This window comes from Podarcis muralis, chromosome 6, assembly GCF_964188315.1.
Source record: "Podarcis muralis chromosome 6, rPodMur119.hap1.1, whole genome shotgun sequence".
Lineage (NCBI taxonomy): Eukaryota > Metazoa > Chordata > Lepidosauria > Squamata > Lacertidae > Podarcis > Podarcis muralis.
The window spans coordinates 17,961,070-17,986,692 of NC_135660.1; the positions used below are offsets into that span (position 1 = coordinate 17,961,070).

Consider the following 25,623-nt stretch of genomic DNA (forward strand, 5'->3'; position numbering starts at 1 on the left):
ATAAATTATTATTATTATTATTATTATTATTATTATTATTATTATTATTATTACTCAGACTTTACCATTCAATATGCAAACCGAAACGTAGCCACCCCTCAAAACTCATGCTTCCCTCCATGTTTACAAAAGTGCATATATTGTGCACATGCTGGGGAAATAACAAAAATAAATGCATTATATTAGGGAAAATTGCTTTGCAAAAGATGTGTCCATTAGGCAAAATATACTGGGGAAACATGATAAACAAAGAAAAACCAAAGCTTTGCCTTGGGTGCAAATTACCCCCTCCATAGTCATCAGATAATTTGATGGGTAGCATGCTAATCTGCATGGATATCTCTTGTGTGTGTGTGCATGTGTGTGCATGAGAGAGAATGGGTGCAAGGGTGTGGGGTGGCCATGCCCACTCTTGACCACATTTACCCCTGCCATGTGTCTCGCTGTACAAACGGTAGCCAGATCTCATTTCTTAGCCTCACCTGCCTCACAGGGTTGCTGTGAGTTTAGAATGCACATGGCCAACCGTATAGGTCACCTTGAGATCATTGGGTGAAGGGTCTGATAAAAACACTGAATAAATCAATAAACTGCCTCCCCCCCCCCCCCCAGTTCATAATTTGACCCAAATAATCTCAAATGTTTCAAGGCCAAAACCTTTGGTGTGCTGACTGTACAAAGATAGAGAATGCAGTTAAAAAGCAACCAAATGTTCATTCATTTTCATAATTCTTGGATTCCCCCAAAGTTTTGTGCTTAAAAGGCAGCTGCAGTGTTCTGATAATCTACTCCTAGTTGTGGATTTTATACATTTATCTCCCATCTGATAAAGGGGGGTAGAGCTGAATGCCAGTTCTGGGGAACTGCAAGTGAGGAGAGTGATGCTGCACTTTGGTCCTTCCTATAGTGAGAACAGGGTGCAGGATGAGATCCTTTGGTCTGTGTATAAGGAGTTTTTAGGGCTTATTGTGATAAGGAAGAGTATACGAGCATCATAGTTTGAAGTGAGGACATGATTATGTAGTTGTGGAGACTATTAGTGAAAAGTCTGAAAGTCTGGAGAGTCTGTGGAGACTATTAGTGAAAAGTCTGAAAGTCAGCACAAACAATATCAAGCTAGGTGGAACAATAGTCTGACTTGGTATATGGCAATTCTGTGAATTGTTCCTATGTTTCTAGGATGTGATGACAATGATGATGATTGTGCTACTGGTGTACATGGTGCTGTACAAGAAAATGGGTCCTAACTATGTAGGAGAGCATTTCCCAGGTTGGAAAGTAACACTAGGCATGTTCACATGTTATGCTGAACGCAGGTGCAAGCTGTCTTGATGCACATACAAGTGTTTGCATGATTTGTTTTGCTCAACTATTACATACATAATGTTGTGTACACACATAGGTGGATTCCATACTTGCTGTGTGCTAGCTATTAGGCACACAGATTGTACAGTTGTTGAGCGCAATGTGTAAATGGACAAGGAACATGTATAAGGAAAGATGAAAAGTCTTGAGCATACCGAGTCTGGTGGCCAAAATGCAAATAGTTCTTTGGAGGGACGGTGACAATTTTTTGGGAACTACATTCTTTGGTATTGGAGGGAGGAGACAGTTCAAGAGTAGAGAGGAAGAGGTGTGTGTCATCTGTGTATAAGTGGTACTGAAGCCATGGGGTTTGATAAGGTCACTTAAGGACAGTGTATATACAGAGAAGAGGGCCAATAACAGATCCAGGAGGAACCACCACAGAGAGGGAGAAACATGAGAGGATGAGCTTCCTCATAGGCATAAAGAGAGCTAAGCAAGAGATAACAGCATATATGGTTGAAAGTAGAGACATCTTATAAACAATGACAGCGTCTTCAGCAGAATTGACTTTTTTTGTTGACTTACGATAATGTCATCCATGTTTTGGTTATAGAATACAAAGGATACTAGGTTCCCAGTACTTCCACTTTGTTGATCAGTTCCTTCCTGTTGCTGAGGACCAGGGCTATGATAGATGATCCCATTTTTGCTTATTCCACCTTCTGGGAAATGAAATTGTCAGTGAGGCAAGTGAGGAATTGGTTGGACCTTATATTCTTGGCAGAGTTTGAGTTACAACAGATGTTGGGGTACTTGAAGTCTCCCATGACTGCTATATCTCTCCTTTTTGAATGTTTGGTAATCTAAATTCGCTTTGACCATGCAGTAAACAGTATAGTGTCACAATGCTATGTAGCCAATAAGTCTTGTATATGTGATGGTGTCACTGAGGGCTAATGAGGACACTATGTAAATCAGGGATGGCTACCTGTGGACCTCTAGATGTTTTTTGATACCAGTTCCTACCAGGTTCAGGCAACAAGGCTAACAGTTAGGCATTATCAGGGTGATCACTCAGTAGCACCTGGAGGACCAAAGGTCAGTGTAAATGAATAAGTCAACTAGAGTTGAAATGTTCACCAGAAATCATGAATCCGTTTCGCTTAGCTCAGTTTGTCATGTTTATAAAGGTACAACACAAGTAATATAACTGGCTGGTGTTGATTTGCATGCCTATGGATTGGAAGTGGATTGCATAACAAAACTCCATAGCTTACCAATTCTTCTCATCAAAAAGAAATGCCTATGTAGGTCAAGTCATATATTTCATCCTCACCACCTCCAATTCTGATCACTGGTAGCAGCCTGGAAGGACCTCTGCCCAAGACATAGGTGGGGATTTTTTTTCATCCTGGGGGCCATCTTCCCTGCTGGTCAGACTTTCAGGGTCCATATACCAGTAGTGGACAGAACCAAAGGCAAAAGTGAACCTAGTCATAGGCAAAAGTGGGCGGGACAATGAATGCAAATGTTACCTTTGCACTTTAGGCTAGCTTCTACACACACTTGAACACCCTACTCCAGGCAAGCAGGAAGCATGATCATACTTCAAGGCACATTCCAGCCAAGTAAGAAGAGGAGGGATGAGGCAAAGCAAGGATAAAAAGGGGTGTGGCCTCAGGATGGGTGTGTGATGGGCAGGTGGTGTGCCCTAAGGGCCAGGCAGAGAGGTCTGGAGGGCCACAATTATGATTAGGGTCTGAGGTTCCCCATCTCTGGCTTCAGACCTTGGAGAAGTACTGCCAGCCAAAATGAACAGCTGTGCAATGACATGGTATACTGCAAACTCATACTGGACATAGGCAAGCCCTCCAGGAGTGTTCTCAGCGTGGCTCAATCGTTTTCTGGAGGAAAATTCCAGAGCTAGTCCTAGGGCTCAGGAAGGAGTGGAGAAGTCAGCGAGGACAGACAGAGGCTGGTAGATCAAGAATTCTTTCCCCATTCACATTCTGATCCAAGTGGAGCAAGTAGTTTGTAATTTTGAAAGCTCACATTTCTAATAGCCAGATTCCAATTCTGGAAGTTTGATGACTTTACCAACAGAGTATCTCTAATTCCTATGTATGGAACGTGGGTGGCGCTGTGGGTTAAACCACAGAGCCTAGGGCTTGCCAATCAGAAGGTCGGCGGTTTGAATCCCCGCGACGGGGTGAGCTCCCACTGCTCGGTCCCTGCTCCTGCCAACCTAGCAGTCCGAAAGCATGTCAAACTGCAAGTAGATAAATAGGTACCACTCCGGCGGGAAGGTAAACAGCGTTTCCGTGTGCTGATCTGGTTCGCCAGAAGCAGCTTTGTCATGCTGGCCATATGACCCGGAAGCTGTACGCCGGCTCCCTCGGCCAATAAAGCGAGATGAGCGCCGCAACCCCAGAGTCGGTCACGACTGGACCTAATGGTCAGGGGTCCCTTTACCTTTACCTTAATTCCTATGTAAGGGAGCAGCTCTCATTTAAGCCGACCTGCCTCATTCAACATAGCAAGCATGCTAGCATATTTAAGGACTTCTTATGATTTGTAGCAAACAGCAAAAAGGTTGGGGGGGGGGTCATCATCACAGGAAGCTACATTGCCCCACACTTGTGTTAACAGCAATCAGGATGGAAGTATTGAGGGACATGCATACATCCTGGCCAACCCCAAAATTATATTTGCAACCAGCTAAAACTAGGGCAAGTTCACCTTAGTTCAGGAGAGGGAGGCGGGGAGGGTATTTTGTCAGAAAACCAGTGTTCTGTAATGCTTTCCAAATGTCAAATGCAAGGAGCCTTGATGTAATCTGGATGTTGCTCACACCAGAGCTGTGCATAAACAGCTTCTCAAAATTCTCCACCCTGTTTGTGGGCAGAGAAATTGAAGACACCGGTTCACTTCATTTCTGCAGGGAGAGAGGATGAGTGGAAATGATGAGACGTTACATCTTGCATCAGAGAAAGATACATGGCCCTTGGAGGGGTATGATCCAACTTCAAATGTCTAGTTCAGATGGAGCCAGTGTTTGCTTGGACAGTAAATGGGCCCAGGTTCCATTTCTGGAATTATCACACCGGGCTGCAAAAGATTATTTGCCAAAACCAGTCAGAGTAGAGCAGCTATCTCCAACCCAGTGCCCTCCAGATGTTATTAGACTGTAACATCCACCATCCTTTACCATTGTCCATGCTGGCTGTGTTTGATGGACATTGGATTCCAGACACCTGGTAGGCACCAGGTCGGAGGAGACTACAATAAATAATACTGGGATAGATGGACAAATAGTTTCAAAGCCTTTAAGGCAGCTTCCTATAACCCCATGACCAGGTAATGTAGAAATTCCAGTGAGAAATTTAGATGGGTATTTTGCTTTTGACTTAAATGGCAGGCAATAGTTGAACGTAAATGCCTACTATGTATGGGTTGTGGTGAAACAGCTCCTAAACACTGTCATATCTTAATCATGCAATGAATCTGGGGCAGCTGTGCCTCTCCAGATGTTTTTGGACTACAACATCCATCATATCTAATGGCTAATGGTCAGGGCTGATAGAAGTTGTAGTCCAACAACATCTGGGATAGAGCTAGCCAACATGGTGCCCCCATTTGTTGCTGTACTACAACTCCGTGGTGTTAGGAGTTGTGGTCCAAAAACATCTGGCAGGCATTAAATTGGCTCTGGTCTGGAGGGTCACAAGTTAGCCACCGCTGGAATGACTGAAAAGAGAGCATTGGAGGTGTTTAAAGCAAAGGTATGTCACTGGTATTTTTTTTCTTAAAAAACCCCACAAAATACTATGGATCCAATGAGCCCTATGGGACAGCTCAGAGGAAGGAACGGGGATTTTAGAATAAGCAATGGTTCAAAGGAAATGGCTGCAGACTTGTATCTTCTGTAAGCGGCTCCCTAAGCTGCATACTTGAAATTATTCCTGCTCGCTAAATTTCCACATGCTTTGTGTCAGATTAAAAGTAGGTCATTGCAATGTGGATCAGGTACCTAAGCTCGTCTCTCCCTGAACTGAGAATCAGTGTCATAATCTGACCACATGCTGTAGCATGAAAACGTTTTCTCTAGGCAGGTGCCACCAGGACAAAATAAGCTCTTCCACGATTCTTTTAAAAATAAAGTAAAGCAGGCCTTCATTTCATGGTTGCCAGAGCATCATGAAACTGTCATGCTGGAGCCAATCTATCATCATTTGCAAACTCTAATGTTATTAAGGAGAGACAGGGAGGGAAATCACAGAGGGAGAAGAGGATTATATTTTCCCCCAAACTTTTACAGGCTTCCAGATGAAAAACAAATAATCAATTGGAATGAATCAGTGAGATGAGAAATATTTACACAGGATTAAAAATAAAAGGTTATTAAATCATCACTTTCTTTCTTGATTTTGCACTGCTACCTAGCCTTATAAGAAGAAGCACATCACAATTTATTTCTGAGCCTAACGAAACTGAGCCCTTCGTTTTTGCATTGTGTTTGCCGAAATATCATTTGTATCAAGAGTTTAAGGACATGGCGCTTCTTTCTGGGATTTGCACCATTCGATCAATTGGCTGTTAAACTCCCCACCCCCTGAAAAAGAAGTAATACAGAACCAAGAGGAAAAGGGGCATTGTTTGCATAAAATTGGTATTTCTATGTAGATGTGCAAATTTAGAATAGTGACTACATTTATTTCAAAAAATGTACATACCACTTGATTGTTTAAAAAGGCACTCTCAAAGCGGTTTACAAAACTGCTCCCTATCTACTGGTGGTTGTATCAAACTAAGTCCTACTCAGAGTAGACCCATTGACTTGATGGGCCTAAGTTAATCACATCACTTCATTGGGTCTGTTCTGAGTAGGACTAGTATTGGATACCTTATATATTTTGGAAAGTTGCTTGATCACTGTGCATTTCTACATCTCTTAAGATATTGTCACCACATTTTCCTTGATGGCTCCTGGGACCAAGGAGTATGTTTGGATACTAATGGATGCCATTTTGAATCAAGAACCTTTCAAAACTGTGATGCTTTCAACCACTAGTATCTCAAAACTGCACTGGTGTGGTGTTTTGTTTTTTGTTTCTTGGAGTTTCTGAGCAATGCTGGGTACAAAGCTGGCCGTGATTTAAATAGAACTGTAATACATATCACCAGAGTGGGAAATAGAGTTACTAGTTCAGTCTGTTTACCTGCTCAGTCTGCTGTCCAGGTGCAAATCACTGATGGTCAACTTCACAGATCCTGCTTCATTTTGTGAGATATATCGTCTTTCTCATGGTTTTATTTTGAAACTAGACTTGGACTAGGCACCCCTTAGCCGTCAAATAGAGTGCTGTCTTTCCTAAAGTAGGACACATGGCCACTCTGAACCAATCCCATCTCTACATCCCTGGGGCCTTCAAGCATGTACAGGACCTGCATGGCTCATACAGGTAACAAATGTTGACTTGACTCGAGCATCTTGGTCCAGCAGCTCCAGTTAATTAGGTCTACACCTCAGATGCTGCTGTATAAGGATAAGAAAGTGTATCCACACCAAAGCTCTATGATTCTACACACAGCGCTCACTCTCTTTAACAGACTCATAAGTGCAATGGGAGCCTGCCATCTATTGCTGCGGTTAGGACAGGGACAATTTGGCAGAGTGAGGCAGCCACCTCAAGGCATCAGATGCTGAGTGGCAAATAGTGGGCAGAGCTCTCTGTGCCCTGCTTCCTCTAAGCTAGCCTGAAGCCCTTAAGTGTAGCCAAGGATGCTGTTCCATCACAAACGATGAGGTTGGAGTGACACGTTTGGCTTGTGTACATGGAATGGGCAAGTTGATCTCTTGCCCTTCACCCAAGGCGGCAAAATGCATTGGGCCATCCCTTTTTGGGGAGCCCACCCTGACCAGCTTTTTTCACCCTTCCCTCTGAAGAAGAAGAAGAAGAAGAAGAAGAAGAAGAAGAAGAAGAAGAAGAGTAATTTTATTATTTATATGCCACCCATCTTGACTGGGTTGCCCCAGCCACCCTGGGTAGCTTCCAGAAAAATGTTACCAGCTATAAATAGGGACCAACACTCATTCATATCATCAGAAATATCCTGACCATCTTTCTCCGTGCCCTGGTGAGCTTCATATTAGCTTACTGCACTATCCTGCGTGTAGACTGCTTTTGAAAATTGTCAGGTAACCATCTTTGCCCCCGTTCAAAATTCTTGTGAAAGATGATACCTCATCATGTATCCTTCCTCACAAGGACATTCTCAGTCCCAATTCAGAGCTCACCTAAGTAGCGAAATCTTGTTTTAAAACTCGCTGGTGCACTAAGTGAATCTGAAACCTGACAGGACGCAGAGAGCATCTTTCAAATCGCCCTGAACCCCCTTGCAACACTAACATTCACATTTTGTAAAGAAAGCTTTCTCTATAAATGTATTAACATATTCACTCATTTTAGCCATAGGCTCATTCCTAGACCTTATTAGTGAAGACAAGAGAAGTTTTTTAAAACCGCATTTTTGCTAAAGCATGGATTAATAAACAGAATCAAATTTTTAAAAATAAATAAAACTAGTTGATTTCATAGAATCATAGAATCATAGAATCATAGAGTTGGAAGAGACCACAAGGGCCATCGAGTCCAACCCCCTGCCAAGCAGGAAACACCATCAGAGCACTCCTGACATATGGTTGTCAAGCCTCTGCTTAAAGACCTCCAAAGAAGGAGACTCCACCACACTCCTTGGCAGCAAATTCCACTGTCGAACAGCTCTTACTGTCAGGAAGTTCTTCCTAATGTTTAGGTGGAATCTTCTTTCTTGTAGTTTGGATCCATTGCTCCGTGTCCGCTTCTCTGGAGCAGCAGAAAACAACCTTTCTCCCTCCTCTATGTGACATCCTTTTATATATTTGAACATGGCTATCATATCACCCCTTAACCTCCTCTTCTCCAGGCTAAACATGCCCAGCTCCCTTAGCTGTTCCTCATAAGGCATCATTTCCAGGCCTTTGACCATTTTGGTTGCCCTCCTCTGGACACGTTCCAGTTTGTCAGTGTCCTTCTTGAACTGTGGTGCCCAGAACTGGACACAGTACTCCAGGTGAGGTCTGACCAGAGCAGAATACAGTGGCACTATTACTTCCCTTGATCTAGATGCTATACTCCTATTGATGAGGCCCAGAATTGCATTGGCTTTTTTAGCTGCCGCGTCACACTGTTGGCTCATGTCAAGTTTGTGGTCAACCAAGACTCCTAGATCCTTTTCACATGTACTGCTCTCAAGCCAGGTGTCACCCATCTTGTATTTGTGCCTCTCATTTTTTTTGCCCAAGTGCAATACTTTACATTTCTCCCTGTTAAAATTCATCTTGTTTGTTTTGGCCCAGTTCTCTAATCTGTCAAGGTCGTTTTGAAGTGTGATCCTGTCCTCTGGGGTGTTAGCCACCCCTCCCAGTTTGGTGTCATCTGCAAATTTGATCAGGATGCCCTTGAGTCCATCATCCAAGTCGTTGATAAAGATGTTGAATAAGACCGGGCCCAAGACAGAACCCTGTGGCACCCCACTAGTCACTCTTCTCCAGGATGAAGAGGAACCATTGATGAGCACCCTTTGGGTTCGGTCAGTCAGCCAGTTACAAATCCACTGAGTGGTAGCATAGTCAAGACCGCATTTTACCAGCTTCTTTACAAGAATATCATGGGGCACCTTGTCAAATGCCTTGCTGAAATCAAGGTAGACTACATCCACTGCGTTCCCTTCATCTACCAGGCTTGTAATTCTGTCAAAAAACGAGATCAGGTTAGTCTGACATGACTTATTTTTCAGAAATCCATGCTGACTATTGGTGATCACAGCATTCCTTTCTAGGTGCTCACAGACTGTTTGCTTAATGATCTGCTCCAGAATCTTCCCTGGTATTGATGTCAGACTGACTGGGCGGTAATTATTTGGGTCCTCTCTTTTCCCCTTTTTGAAAATAGGGACAACATTTGCCCTCCTCCAGTCTGCCGGGACTTCGCCTGTTCTCCAGGAATTCTCAAAGATGACTGCCAGTGGTTCTGAAATCACATCTGCCAGTTCTTTTAATACTCTTGGATGCAGTTCATCTGGCCCTGGAGACTTGAATACATCTAGACTAGCCAAGTATTCTTGTACTATCTCCTTAGTTATTCTGGGCTGTGTTTCCTCTGCTGAATCATTTGCTCCAAATTCTTCAGGTCGGGCATTGTTTTCTTTATCGGAGAAGACTGAGGCAAAGAAGGCATTGAGGAGTTCAGCCCTTTCTGTGTCCCCTGTTTGCATTTCACCATCTTCTCCTCTGAGTGACCCCACGGTTTCTTTGTTCTTCCTTTTGCTACGAACATACCCATAAAAGCCTTTTTTGTTGCTTTTAACCTCTCTAGCAAGCCTGAGTTCATTTTGTGCTTTAGCTTTTCTGACTTTGTGTCTACACGTGCTGGCTATTTGTTTGAATTCCTCTTTGGTGGTTTCCCCCCTTTTCCATTTTTTGTACACATCCTTTTTTAATCTTAACTCAGTTAAAAGTTCTTTAGATAGCCACCCTGGCTTCTTTAGGCACCTTCCATGTTTCCGTCTCATTGGTATTGCCTGAAGTTGTGCTTTTACTATCTCCCTCTTAACAAACTCCCAGCCATCTTGAACTCCCTTTCCTTTTAGTATTACTGTCCATGGGATCTCACCCAGCACTTCCCTAAGCTTTATGAAGTCGGCTTTCTTAAAGTCGAGAAATTGAGACCTAGTATGCTTGGCTGCTCCTTTCCGCTGTATAGTAAACTTCAGAAGAGCATGATCACTCGCGCCTAATGATCCTTCCACTTCTACCCCACTAACCAGGTCATCAACATTGGTTAGGACCAGATCTAAAATGGCTGTTCCTCTTGTTGCTTCTTCCACTTTCTGGACAATGAAGTTGTCTGCAAGGGCAGTGAGGAATCTGTTTGACCTTATGCTCTTGGCTGAGTTTGACATCCAACAAATATCCGGGTAATTGAAGTCCCCCATTACTACTATCTCCCTTCCTTTTGCATGCTTGGCCATCTGTTCCAGGAAGGCATCATCTATGTCCTCCGTTTGGCTTGGGGATCTATAGTAAACGCCCACAATGAGGTCACTGTTATTCTTCTCTCCCTTAATTTTGACCCAAATGCTCTCACTTTGGCTTTGAGATTCTAAATCTTGGATCTCTTCACAGGTATACACATCCCTGACATATAACGCCACTCCTCCTCCTTTCTTGTCTGGTCTGTTTCTTTGAAATAGATTGTATCCCTCCATTATTACATTCCAATCGTGGGATTTATCCCACCAGGTTTCAGTGATTCCTATTATGTCATATTTAGTTTGCTGTACCAGGAGCTCAAGCTCATCTTGTTTATTTCCCATGCTTTGTGCATTAGTGTACAGACATTGAAGTCCATTAATCATTCCCCCGTGTCTCTTATTTAAGGATTTTCTCCTCCCACCACTAGGTCTGCATGCTCTTTGCTCCATTCGGTCTATGACATTTGGATGATCATCTTCATCAATTGATAGACTCCTACCTTCAGGAGCACTGTCTCCCTCCCCCACATTAGTCAGTTTAAAGCCCTCCTGATGAGGTTTCTGAGATTTTTTGCAAAAACATTCCTCCCAACCGTTGTGAGGTGCAGCCCATCGCTTGCCAGAAGTCCATCTTCAAGAAACTGCATTCCGTGATCTAAGAATCCAAACCGTTCCTGTTTGCACCATTTGCGAAGCCAGTTGTTCACTTCCACTATTTTTCCCTCTCTCCCTGGGCCACGTCGTTCAACTGGGAGGACAGATGAGATGACAATTTGTGCATTTAATTGCTTCAATTTCCTGCCCAGAGCCTCGTAATCTCTTTTGATCTTCTGGAGGCTATTGCTTGCAGTGTCATTGGTTCCCACATGAACCAAGAGGAAGGGGTTTGTCAGTGGGTTTTATGATTCCTTGCAGTCGTTCAGTTACATCTTGGATCTTAGCCCCGGGGAGACAGCACACTTCCCGAGACATCTTGTCAGGCCCACAGATCACTGCTTCTGTTCCCCTCAGTAGGGAATCCCCTATCACCACTACACGCCTCCTCTTAGGTCGGGTCGGGGTTCTTCTGTGAGCTGTCGGTTCCAAGGTCGCCTGGACATTCCCAGAGGACTGCCTTTGCTCCTCGTCTTCATATACCTGATCGACTGTAATGAGGGAGAGATCCTCAAATGGAGTCTGCTCTTCGTCTTCCATGCTAGGGGAAAGGACCTCAAAGCGATTGCGTATTTCTAAACAATCAGAGCGAACCCTGGGCCTCCTACTTCTTTGAGTCACGTTTCTCCATATATCTGGCTCCTGTGTTGGTGAACTAGCCACCTTCTCAGGGGAGTCCCCTGTCTCTTCCTTGGTGGAGACGGTGTGCTCTGTTGCTTCCAAGAAGAGTTCCAGCTCTCTAATTCTTTGGAGCGTAGCTACACGTTCCTCCAGTTGCTGGACTTTGTCTTTTAAGAGGGCAATCAACATGCAATTGCTGCAGGTAAAGCTGCCTGCAACCTTTGGCAAGATGGCAAACATTGCGCAGGAACCACAGGCGACTGCAGCTGTTCCCTCACCCTCCATCTTGGGAACGTGTCATTGGGGGTGACTACAGTGGTCCTCTATCATAAAAAGTGTGGAGACAGGACAAATAAATCCCTCCCAAAAAACCTAGGTCTCCCCCAACAAATGTTTGAGACTAGCTCCCCTAAATCTAAAATATGGATCAAACTGCGTGCGCCGCTAGGCGCGCGCCGCTGCCCTAAAGCTCTGATAAGCTCCTCCCACAGCTAATCACCTACCTCAACAGAAGCCCTGCCCCCTCTGACCTTTGCCCAGAGAGAGTAGCTAAACAGCCACAAGAAACTCACACAAGAAAACCCTTTTTGTTCCTTCTTCAGCTGCTGCCCTAAAGCTCTGATAAGCTCCTCCCACAGCTAATCACCTACCTCAACAGAAGCCCTGCCCCCTCTGACCTTTGCCCAGAGAGAGCAGCTAAACAGCCACAAGAATTTCGTTAGAGGAAACTCTGTTCTTAAGAGTGAGAGAAAATGTTTGGAAAAACCTTCTGTTGTTTCTTCTGTTCCATCGGTTCAAAATGTATTTTCCATGGCTGTTTAATGCCTCATTAAAATAAAAACCGATTTTAGGGAAGGGAGACCTCCCTACCTATGTTTTTAAAAAGTGTAAGTTCCCATGCAGCCCTTTGGACCATCTCAGAGAAGAATCCACCAAGAAGGTAGATCTCGGGCAGCACACATTATTTCAGGTGCTGCAGAACAAGCACATTCGCTCCAGAATGTGGGCTCCACCCCTATCCCAGATCTTCCTTTGGGTGCCCTCAGCAGATGAAGTGAAGAAGGTGGAGACAACAGAAAAGGTCTTCTCAGTTTTGACACTATGCCTACAGAATGCTCTCCCTAGGGAGACTTGCCTACTTCAATATCTTTCTGCAAACAGGCCTTTTTTTATTCTCCCAGCATTTTAATGTTTAGTGCATTATTTCAAGCTGCTTTGGAGTTTTATTATTGATGTGTTTTGTGTTTTTATTTTCAAGCCAATACTGTATAGAAAGATGCATGCTGAAAAAGGGTGGACAAAGCCCTTTTCTGTTTCAGTCATAAGTCTGCTCCATCTCATTTTGGATGGATTTCCCCCCCCAAAGAACAGATGGGAAATCTGCCTTTAAACCATACGCATTTTGCATGCTCTTCTTTATGAAAAATAGGCACTTTCCAACGTTTTTCAGTTCATTACATCCATAAAACATGCATTTTGTATGCACCTCTTACATCAAATGGGTGTTTTGCATGTACCAAAAACAGCATTTAAAAATCTTCAGAAGTGCTCAGTCCAACTGGGAGCTGTGTTCTGACCTGCAAGCAAGTTCAGGAGTGTTGGATCAGCTTGCTCTGCTGTGAAAAGTGGACAAAATAAATAAATAAATAAATCCTCCCATACCCCTAGCTGAAGCAGCAGCATATAACTCTTAAATCAAATGTCCTGAGTGGGGAAAGACAGGAGAGTTCTGCAACTGAAGGTGTAGTGGTTAGGAGCAGTGGACTCATAATCTGGTGAACCAGGTTTGCTTCCCCGCTCCTCCACATGCTGGGTGACCTTGGGCTAGTCACACTTCTCTGAAGTCTCTCAGCCTCACTCACCTCACAGAGTGTTTGTTGTGAGGGAGGAAGGGAAAAGAGATTGTTAGCCACTTTGAGACTCCTTAGGGTAGTGATAAAGCAGGATATCAAATCCAAACTCTTCAGGTTCTGCTGAGGACTCAAACTACAAACCTCCTCTCTGTGTACCAGTAGCCCTTATGATGGTCTCCATCCTTCTCCTAGGCTCCAACATGGCTCCTCCAACAGATCATTGGGCTCCTAAATTTCAGTGGCGCCCTGTGTGATGCTAAAATTTGATGCGCAACCACACATTCTACAGCATTGCTTTGGTGCCCCCTGCAGAACGGCACCCAGTGCAGCTGCACTAAAACCGCCCTAAAATCGACTCTGCCTTAGAGGCAGACTGGTTCCTTCTAATCTATCCTGGCTAAAAATGGTCATGGTTAAGAGATCAAATGAAGCATTGTCAGGCTTCTCCAAACTATTCATTCATGGGATTTAGCTCTCCAGCTTCCTAGCTGAAGCTGCATATGTCTTTCTTCAAAATTCCCTTATTCCCCCCCCCCCTATCGCCAGAGAACTCATATCAGCCTTCCCAAACTGGGTACTGTTTTGGACTACAACTCCCATCATCCTTGACTATTGGTTATGCTGCCTGGAGTTGATCAGCATAGACTCTCTAGAGCTGTCTTGATACAGACCAGCATCCTTGGTTTTACATGAGCGGCTACAGTGGTCCATTTCCATTTTTAACCAAATGTACTCTTTGCATGGGGACGCGGGTGGCGCTGTGGGTAAAAGCCTCAGCACCTAGGGCTTGCCGATTGAAAGGTCGGCAGTTCGAATCCCCGCGGCGGGGTGCGCTCCCGCTGCTCGGTCCCAGCGCCTGCCAACCTAGCAGTTCGAAAGCACCCCCGGGTGCAAGTAGATAAATAGGGACCGCTTACCAGCGGGAAGGTAAACGGCGTTTCCGTGTGCTGCGCTGGCTCGCCAGATGCAGCTTGTCATGCTGGCCACGTGACCCGGAAGTGTCTGTGGACAGCGCTGGCCCCCGGCCTCTAGAGTGAGATGGGCGCACAACCCTAGAGTCTGTCAAGACTGGCCCGAAAGGGCAGGGGTACCTTTACCTTTACCTTTTTACTCTTTGCATGGGTCTTTTTTGCGGCATCCAAAAATGACCTTTTAGGGTTATATGACGCTACCTTATCCTGAATTGATCCAGCTAACTCAGTCTTGTCTACACTGACTTGCAGTGACTCTCCAAGATTTCAAACTGGAAACAATCCCAGCCTTACCTGGAGATGCTCAGAGTTGAAACAGAGACCTTCTGTATGCAACGCATGTGCTGTACTACCAGGCTGCAGCCCATTGGATGGTCATCTGTCATGGATGCTTTCGTTGAGATTCCTGCATTGCAGGGGGTTGGACTAGATGACCCCTGGGCCCCTTCCAACTTTACATTTCTGTGATTCTCTGATTTGTTGAACAAGAGACAAGCAACAAATCCCATTCTGTGACATTTTCTCGGGGCAGTATCTTAAGCTTCGGATTCACTTAGATAAACTGAATCCCCCCTCCCCTTCTCTCCTTGTAAATTATAAATGGCAAGTGTAAAGCAAGTATCAAACTGTGAAAGGGGTTGAGGGTTGAATGAGCAAAAAAGACTTCGGTGTTAACAGAAGCTCCTAAGGTCTCTTCTGATTTCTCTGTTTGCAAACAGCTGCCTTTTGCTTTGTGCTTAAATGTGATATTTAGCACATGTGGCATTTTCAAGAAAAATATAGGCCATTTTCCTATAAATGTCAGACTTCTTATGTGGAGAATATGCTGAAAGCAGATAGCATACACAGTGCCAAGCAAACCTTTCACTGAGTTTTGGGTTTATTTTTTATAACACGCCCACACATGCACACATGCTCACAAACACAATTAATCTGGGAAATGTTGTATTTATCCAGTATCTCATACTTTCAGTACATTATTAAGGCATTTTGTTATCAGCTACATCATGATTATGTAAGGTGAGTAGATAAAGCTCAGTGAGGGATGGAAAACATTTTCAACATGTGCTTTTTTATTTAAAAAAAATGAAATGAAAATGAAAACAGCCGAATTAAAATGCCACCATAACTTCCTTTTAAAAATAGGTTAAAGCAGAGGTGTACCTTCCAGGACGATTTCCCTGAGCACAAAATTTTTGAGGGGCACACCTCTGCAGCTGCCACCCCAACCAGAGGTGCTCTCCATCCCGCACCTGAACAACATGCCAAACAGGAGCAGGGAGAGGATGGGCTCCTGTATCTCTCAGCAGCACAGCATTCCTTGATGGCAGGGGAGGTGGGCAGATGGCGAGATTCACAGCAGTGGTGGTAGTGGTGCCTTAACCTGAGGAGGTGCACATGTATGTCCTGCTGGTGCTCTGCAGCTCTGTCTGGCAGCAGCAGCACTGCCACATGGAGGTGCCGGTTAGGGTGTGCAACACTTGCCTTAATGGGTGCAATACTTACATTGCCCTGGGCACTGGCAACCCACACTATGCCATTGAGGTAAAGCAAAGCCTACACTTACCTCTTCAGACTGAATCCATGTTCCAGTAGGAACGTGGGAAGCTGTGTTTTGCAGAGTAAAACCATTGGTCCATCTAGCTGAATATTGTCGATACCAGAGGTGGATATTTCTGGTCTCCAATCCCCAGCAGCCCTAGCTAGCATAGTCAATGGTCAGTGATGATGGGAACTGTAGTCTAGCACCCTGTCAACATTCAATAGCAGTGCTCTTCTGGAATTTCAGAGAAGGGCCTCACCCTGGAGATACCATGGACTGAACCTTGGAACTCTTGGGTTCATAGCTACTGAGCCATAGCCCTTCCCCAAAAGGCGATGGGGTGGGGAGGAGGTTATGAAGCTAACTGTCATCCAGTTTTGTTTTCTCCAGAATACGCTATTCAAAAATATACTGCCTCAGAACTATGGGCACTCAGTTCATTTATCGTGGCCAGAAATAGACCTGTCTGCAATTAATTTGTCCATTCCTTTTTGAAGAAGCCATTTAGGCTAATGGCCATCACTAGAGAATTCTGAGCATTAATATTCCCTTGTGAAAAGAAGGAATTTTTATTGTCAGAAAAGGAAAGAAATTAACTGCCAGCTTGACAACCGTTACAATTAGAGGCCAGATTCTAGCAGGTTATTCACCCAACCAACTCTGTTTTTCATACTGTGTGTGAACACATTTCTATGCCCAATTTTTATAGATAATAAATTTAAAATTGAATGGAACTTATGCTTTTGAAATACAATGCTTTTGTGGACATCTTTTTAGGCTGCAATTCTATATATGCATACCTGGGAATAAGGCTAAATACAAACCATGCCTTTAAATCACATCTAAAGCACACACGCACACACACACAGGCTCCTGGGAAATGGAGTTTCTTAAGGGTGCTGTAGCTATGAAAGAGGTAAACTGCAGTTCCCACAATTCTTTGGGGGTGATTTAAAGTTACCATGTCCCATTGAATTCAATAGGACTTACTTCTGAGAGGATATCCATAGGAATGACTGTTAATCTTGAATATATCCATTAAGAGGTATTGGGACCCTGCTACCTTCTCAGCTATTAAGAAACCAACTGCTAAAGAGGGCTTGAGAACTGAATACACACAACTGAATGGCTTGATTTACTTACATGCTCACTGGAAAAAGGAAATTGTAGCCATTGTGTAAACAATAAATTTGTTCATCCACAGCTGGGCAATGTCTTGAACAGGATCAAATAATATGTTGCAAAAGTTTTGGATGTCCACATCCAGCACAACCACATGATCTATCATGCCAGCTTCCATTATGTTTCCACTGTGTTGCAGATAAATTACCTCTACCTCACTGGGTCCCTGTGACTGCCCCATCTCTCCCTGGTGAGAGTGATTTGTTCCTCGCCTAGCAGCCCAGTGGGAGAGGAGAAAGAGCAGGAAGAAAGGTCTTAGAAAGAAGGAGTTAAATGTGGTAGCCCCACCCACTTTTGTATCTGGCATCTGGCCCCACCTATTACTAGCATGTGGCCCCTGACAGATTACTTCCTGTGGGATGTAACTTCCAAGGGAATGAAGGCCTTAACAGAGGGAGGGGAGGGACTGCCTGCACCTGGTCTAAGAAAAAAGGAGCACATCTTTTGCTTAAATTATTAAGACCACTCCACAAAGATTCCCAGTGCCAATAGACTTATTGCTCTATATGCATGCTGGTAACATTTAAACATAACATTTAATATTTAAGAGCTTCTTAGAAGCCATTTCTGCAAATCCTTTTCCACTGCTGGCCACATTTCTTTTAATTTGTTCTCTCCTCGATGCATCACTCGACTTGGAGGGGGATTGAAATTCATGTACCTAATGAGCTCAAGTTGTAGTTTATCTTGAGAATAATCCAATAGAGGAGCAAATTCAATAGTGGTGTTGACATTATTCCAGTTGGATTATTCACTCAGAAACCATCTGCTGATTATTCTTAAACCTGTTGGCAACAAGGGAGCAAATCGTATTCTTCACCTGCCTCACTTTTGGGCGGGGAATCTTGCCAAAGAAGAAAGGAAGGAAGAAAAGCGTTTTTTTAAGGGTGCTGTCACACAGCCAGGAACAATCCATATCAACATGGCCTATGTTATCCTATGATACGAGGACACCGTAATTCCATGTTGATGCACAGGTCTCTGTTTTATGATGTCACAGCACTAACTCTGAGCTGGCTGACCTGCATTTTGAAAAGTGAATCATGGGGGATGAGCAGACTGAAGGCCAACCGGTATGAATCCAATAGATACATAGATAGATGTAATGTGGAAACCACCTCTACAGTGTAAAACTGCTGGTTGTTTGGAAGCACTGCCATCAATACCATAATCAACACATTTCTGTGCTGTGGGCTACAATTTCTCAGAAGATAATTTTCTGAAGACATTTCTTTAAAAGCTCTTTCTTGTCCCCCCACACTTACAAAACCTAATATTAAAAGCAAGTGCAAAAACAAGAGTTAATAACATCTGAAACCACTCACTGAAAATATGGATAAAAGACAGGTCCACAGCACTGGCGGAGGAAGAGGAGTGGGGGGGGAGCGCACCGCCCCCAGCAGCACGATCCCAGTTGGGTGCTATCACGGCTGCTCCCCCATCCGAGCTGGGTGCCATGCTCCTGCAGGCGGTGTGCCCGGCCCCAGGACGCACGCCACGCCCCTGCGGGCAACACGCCACACCCCCAGGACGTGCGCCACACCTCTGCGGGTGGAGTGCCATGCCCCCGCCTGCTCTCCGCCCCCCAGTGCCTGAGCATGAAGCTCCGCCACTGGTCCACAGCCCACTAACATCCCACCCCACTAATAACCAGAAAATTAAGGTCCAAAGGCCTGCTGAAGAAAAATGATTTTGATTGTTGACTAAAAACAAATAGTGATAGGGCCACTGGGGACAACATTACATGAAACACTCATTCTCATGCCACCGCCCCCCTCCACCCACCCCCTGAGGAGACACATGGAGAAGGACCCAGGTTGGTTCATGTGGGGCAAGGCAGTCCTCAAGGCATTGCATATTCACTGAATATTCTCCATCATTGTTTGTGGGGGCTGACACTGCTACTTGCCCCACCATTCACAAAATGGCTGAGAATTGGTGTAGGTCTTGGGCATGTCCAGGAGTAGCAAAGAAAGAAGGAAAGAAAGAGGTTAGTGTTAAGGCCAGACATGCCTCTGCTAATGATGAGATCCACCCCTGAGAAACTGCTGGAGAATTTCTCTCCTGACCTCTACACTGGAGATACTCAGTGGAAAAGTTATTTCCAATTTCTTTGCCCACAAATAGGGGGGAGAATTTTGAGAGGCCATTTCTGCACACCTGTATTAGGGCCATCTAAAGGACAAGAAGCAAAAAGGCTGTGTTTGTGTGTGTGTGTGTGTGTGTGTGTGTGTGTGTGTGTGTTACACTGATTGGGAGCCGCCCAGAGTGGCTGGGGAAACTAAGCCAGATGGGCGGGGTATAAATAATAAATTATTATTATTATAAATTATTATTACATGATGTGCAATTTTGGTTTCTGTTGTGTGGAAATATCTTTACAGTAATATCCTACACTACAGTCTACTGTACTCAGAAGCAAGTTAAGTGAGCATAGGATTGTCAGTTTTAAGTTCTCTCAGTTTCTCAATCTTAAACTCGCTTTGTCACATTGCCACATCAATTTGCATTTTTTTTCTTTAAAAACAGCATGAAATATTGCACACATTCTTCCTAACATATGCAATTTTGTTTGCAATTTGGCCTAATAGACACCTTTTTTGCAAGCAAATTTCTCTGATATGTTTTATATGCTATTTTCACTAATATATGCATTTTGATGCACACTTCTGGGTTAGAGAACTGCATCACAAAATTTGGAGAAGTGCGAATTTTGAAGGAGAGCTGTGTTTTGGTTGGCTTATTGGTTCAGGAATTGCAAATTGGGGAAGTTCACATTCCAATGCCAAGTGAACCAATTTCTTCCCTGTCTGCAGAATTCTAAAGAAATTCTAAAGAACCCCGAGAAAGAGGCAGAAAAATGGAAACTTCTTTCCCAGGAGACAAATACTTCCAAAATGTTGGAGGACAGATGTTGGTACAACACTGGGATTTATAGTCTTCTTGTGGAGAACAGTCAATGGCCAGCCTGAGAGAGACAATTCACCACAGTATCTAAACATCTTTTACTGCCAAGGGCAGGGGTCACCAAGCTTTTTTGAGCCAGTGAGCACATGTGGAACTTTCTCAGAATGCCATGATTTCCAGCCACAGCATGCCTGCTGTGGGGGCATGGCACAACACCAAATGGGTACCAAGGAGGGTTGGCATGTCAGAAAATAGCTACTGTGACATAATGTGTGTGGCCTAATGGCTGGCACAAATAATAGAAATAGATATAATAGCACAAATTGGTTTGGGAATGCCCTCTCCCTGTAAGCCATCTCATAAATATGGGGACCTACATCAACCATCCCTGCACTCACTTACAGAGAGACCCTCTTGGAGTTCTGTTGTTCAGAAGAGATGGGAAGGTGGGTGTCCATTCCTGGCATCCAGTGACATGTGGGCATGTTTATGGTGCCATGTTGTCATGGAATGGCTGGATGCAGAGGAACGGTGAGAGGAACCAGCTGGAGAACCACCAAGGGAAGAATCCTCAGAGCCCGGGGAGTGGTAGTGGGACAATGATGAATGGTCAGAGGGAGAAGAGGAGACCAGGAAGAGGAGGTGTCAGAAGCTGAAGAAGTAACAGGGTTTAGTGAGCTGGGAGAGGCGGTGGCAGAGAGAAGTCTAGAATCAGAGGCAGAAGCTGAAGCAGGAGAGTGGGATGAGGGAGCCCAAGAGGCAGAGATGAGTCAGGCTGGTGAAGAGTCACAGGTGTTTCCCTCTTCTGCTGCAACAAGCTCCGCTCCACCCTTGTCTCCCAGAACCAGAAGGGGCATTAAGAGGGTGGAGGAGAGGTTGGCTACATTCAGGCACAGTCTCTGACTGCTTGGAAAAAGCCCTGGAGAGGAGGGAACTTAGATGGCTGTGAGGATGTGGGGGCTTTCAGTCTCAGAAACTAATTTTCATGGAGTAAGACCACCAGGAGTGAGCTCATTAGGCCTGGCGCTCAACCAAGTCTGTGCAGATTGTGTTTTTGCTAATACAGTAGTGCATCAGGATGCGAACGGGATCTGTTCCGGAGCCCTGTTCGCATCCTGAATAGAATGTAAGCTGCGACGGCATGTCTGCGCATGCGCGGGTCATGTTTTGCCACTTCTGCACATGCGCATGATGTCATTTTGAGCATCTGTGCATGTGTGAGTGGCAAAACTCAGAAGTAGCATGCTCCATTACTTCCGGGTTGCCGCGGAGCACAACCCGAAAGCAGTCAACCTGAAGCACATTCAACCCGAGGTATGACTGTAGAGTCAACTAACTCCAATTTTGGACTATGTGATTATTGATCAGCAGGCTCCTGTGATATGCGTTCAGTGTAAGAGATGCTGAGCTGGTGCAAACTAGAAGAGTAAGCAGTTCCTCATATATTGTATAATTTTGAGGGGATATTTACTGAGACCTTTTGCAAACACATGAGGAGTCACTGGCAAGTGGGTCCCATGCCAGTGATCCCTGGTCTAGGGATCTGCTCCAACATTTTGCCTTCTTGGCTCAGCACCTGAGGCGTAGCCATGAATTCCTGATTCCAGCCCCAGCAGTTGCATTACAACTATGTGCAGCTGGCAATGAACTTTGGGAGAGGGGTGCACCCACAGAGAAAATGTTGCCTATCACTGCTGTAAAGCAATAATAATTACTGTTTTTTACAGATAATGCACCAGAAGTTGAGAGACAGCAACTTGTCCAAGGATACCCCATGACCTTTTGGCTGAAGACGGATTTGAATCTGACGCAAGCTTTCTATGCACTGGACCAGACTGCCTGTCAGTTCAAGAATTAATATGTACTCATTCATGTGTAGTATTTTGTGTGTGGCTTTTCTCCAAAATGTAATCAAAGCAACTTTCAGTTAAAAATGATGACGTTGTTAAATTTGCATAGACCAACATCCCAGCAATGGCGTCAATTGTTTAAGGAAGGGCACCAAAATGAATCTTGCAGGCCACAGAATAAATGTTGCATTTCATTGCCATGAATCGAAACAACTCAGAACAGAGTCAGAAGTGGGAAAAGTCTGAAGAATAGTACTCAGATGATGAAAAGAAATGGCATCCACTTATGTGGAGATTAAGGGCCTATCCATACCTCAGCTTAATATGGGTTGTGAACCCCTTCTGTCTCCTTAAATTCCCCTCATCCATGTGTTCTTCTCTTCCAATTATTGCTGTTCCACAATTTCTCCTCCCTAAATCCAGAGGTTTGCATGCTCTGAAATTACAAATTACAAATTGGAGAGCTGTATCAGGCAATCCTTTAATTTAGAGGGAGAAAGTGTGGAGCAGCAGTAGTTGGAGAAACCCACACAGACAAAAAGGCACAAGGATTCACCATCCACATTAAGCCAAAGTGTGGAGAGGCACTAAGGAAGACAGATTCCTTGAGAACTTAAGATAGCTTGATTCAAGGTTATTTTCTTAATTTAGTGGACATATTCAAGGTCTCAGTATGAGTGGATGCAATCACTGCATCATTCGGAAGCACTAAGGCCTGGGAGGGGTGCTGACTTCTAGAACTGTAATTTCATCCTTAAAAAAACAAAACAAAAAGTTTGGTTATTTATTACTATTCATTTAAATATTTCCTCTCTCTCTTCAGCCAGAAAAAGCTGCCCAAAGCAGTTTACAGATCAATCAAGGCAAGGCAGAAGATAAGGAATGAATCAAGGAGATAATTCTGGGACCTACCATTTCATCATGAAGATGGGAATCTTCATTTCAGAGGTGGATGCACTATCCTGCAGCAAAATACCTGCTCCCATCAGTGGAGCAACAATACCAAGAAGAATTCTGGCTCTACAATGATTCCCGATGGTGAATCAACCCAACAGGGAAGCAACCCAACAGAACAGTTGCAGAAGTTCCAGGGCAATGAATGGCAGCTGCAGAAACTCATGGTTTGCTCAGGTTATGCTCCCTGTGGACTGTGCCTATTATTATATTATTTTATTTAAGCTTCAAAAGCACAGGGGATTTGTCTTATGAAGATCTTGATTTTTGTTTCCAGGTTGCAGCTACTACCAGGACCATTATCAACATGGCACATTTAATTTCCAGATTTTTTTTTTTTAAAAAGATTGCTGTTGCATTCTCCTGAGTAACAGCTGGATTTTGTATTTTCATATATGGGGCCTGAACCACTGTATTTTCATGGGAAGCTGCCCTCTCCTGAGTCAGACCATTGGCCCAACTAACTCAAAATGTTCTACTCTGTTGGGCAGTAGCTCTTCAGGACTTCCCCAGAGCTCCTGGGGATTGAACCTGGGACCTTCTGCATGAAAAGCAGATGCTCTACCACGGAGCGATGGCTCTCAGAAGCAGTTTTGTCTTCCTAGCAGCTCTGGGTGCAACCCAAAACCTGCAGAGCACCTAAAGAACCCCATTTCCATGTCTGCTACCTCCTCCCTCATTCCATCTTAAAGGTGTGACCAGATGCACATTTCACTGTTTCACTTTTTTTTGTGCCCCCCTCTCCATTGCCAGCCTTGCCCCATTTATCATGTAGCCTGATGAAGAGTTCTGCAGAACTCAAAAGTTTGCACACATTTTTGGTTGGCCTAATAAAGGTCTTACAATAATATGGATTTTGGTGTTTTCCTTATGAGCCGCCATGGTTTCCTTTACTCTTTGCATTCTTCTAACCATTATCCAATAGCCATTAGGCAGCTTGGCTGAGCAAAAGAGACAAATCCAGTAACTGATTAAAATTGAGAATGGTATTAGAACTGAAATGGCACCCTATGCAGAGATTAAGGAAAACAAACTTCCCAGCAGATGGTTTCTTACTTGAGTTGAAGAGTTCTAGGTCTGTGCATGAGTGGATGGAATCACTTCAATGTTTTCACGCACAAAAGGGGTTTCATTGCAACCTAGTTTTAATTTCACCATATTTCCAAGTTCTTTTCCAAGCACAGTTCAAAGTGTTGGTTGTGACCTTTAAAGCCCTAAAGAGCCTCAGCCCAGTATACCTAAAGGAGAGTCTCCACCCCCATCATTCAGCCCAGACACTGAGGTCCACCTTTGAGGGTCTTCTGGTGGTTCCCTCACTGTAAGAAGTGAAGTTACAGGGAACCAGGAGCAGGGCCTTCTTGGCAGTGGCGCCCACCCTGTGAACCACCCTCCCATCAGATGCCAAGGAGATAAAAAACTACACAATTTTTAGAAGACACCTGGAGGCAGTTTTTAAAGTATGGCAGTTTTTTATGTTTTTATATGTGCTGGAAGCTGCCCAAAGTGGATGGGGAGACCTAGCCAGTTGGGCGGGGTATAAATAATAAAATTATTATTATCATTATTATTTTGTGAGAGCGTATAGCATTGGATAGGACATGGGTGCCGCTGTGGTCTTAACCACAGAGCCTAGGGCTTGCCGATCAGAAGGTCGGCGGTTTGAATCCCCACGACGGGGTGAGCTCCCGTTGCTCTGTCCCTGCTCCTGCCCACCTATCAGTTTGAAAGCACGTCAAAGTGCAAGTAGATAAATAGGTACCGCTCCGGCGGGAAGGTAAACGGCGTTTCCGTGTGCTGCTCTGGTTTGCCAGAAGCAGCTTAGTCATGCTGGCCATATGACCCGGAAGCTGTCTGCGGACAAACGTCCGCTTCCTCGGCCAGTAAAGCGAGATGAGAGCCGCAACCCCAGAGTCGTCCGTGACTGGACTTAACAGTCAGGGGTCCCTTTACCTTTATAAGCATTGGATAAACTCTGAAACCACAGCCACTTGGTTGTACCCAACAAAGTTGTTGCTGGCTGAGCATAGCTGAGCTAGGAATCAGTCAGCTGAGCCAAAGATCAGCTGCATCCTAAGCTGCTCATCCCATCAGATCTTGCCTTAGGAGAGTCCCCTAATTCTATTAGATCCCATTCTTCCATTATTACCTTAAAAAAGTATGCCTCGCCAGAAAGTGATGCCACATATTCAGGATCATGGATATGCACATGTCGTAAGGTTAAGATTTTCTAAATTATTAATCTGCTAGCTCCATGCAACCACCCCATTTAGTACTTAGCGTAGATTCCATTTGAAGTCACAGATCCAATGGAAGATTTGCATAAATCCATTTTAAGTAATGCACATCATAATTCTCCTTACTACTGCTGACCAATTTACTAATCCACACAGTGCCAAGCAACTCCTCATCATAGTGTCACTTGCAATTGCCGATAAACTGCAATAAACTACTAGAATGCGCACAATGAAGTAGTAATTGGTCTAATCCTTCTGAGGGGTGCTGCTATGCTGCTCGACTGTACTGACACTTGTCTTTAGATGCGTAGGGGATGGAGAGGAGAAGGAGAATATGTAAAGCAGACTTCAGCAAGCACTACTTTGATTATTTCCTGTGAATTATTCAACATAAATAGAACAAAAATAATCCTAAATAATTTGCTTAAATGGGGACTAAATTGATGAACCCCTGTTGGTCTCTTAACGCTA

The 25,623-nt window shown here is 44.3% G+C and overlaps 1 protein-coding gene across 3 annotated transcripts in view; it reads left to right on the plus strand.

The window, feature by feature from the left end:
• SLITRK3 (SLIT and NTRK like family member 3) overlaps positions 1-23,750 on the plus strand; it is a 45,440-nt gene extending 21,690 nt beyond the window's left edge. For 2 of the 3 annotated variants that reach the window (XM_028731465.2, XM_028731466.2), the window contains exons 3-4: positions 21,842-21,955; positions 22,788-23,750. In XM_028731465.2, coding sequence (XP_028587298.2) covers positions 21,842-21,955; positions 22,788-22,843 — 170 coding nt within the window. In that variant the 3' untranslated portion in view covers positions 22,844-23,750. Of the gene's footprint in view, positions 1-21,841; positions 21,956-22,787 lie in introns of those variants that run through there. The other variant, XR_003706923.2, reaches the window with a different exon arrangement.
• Positions 23,751-25,623: the final 1,873 nt, after the last annotated feature.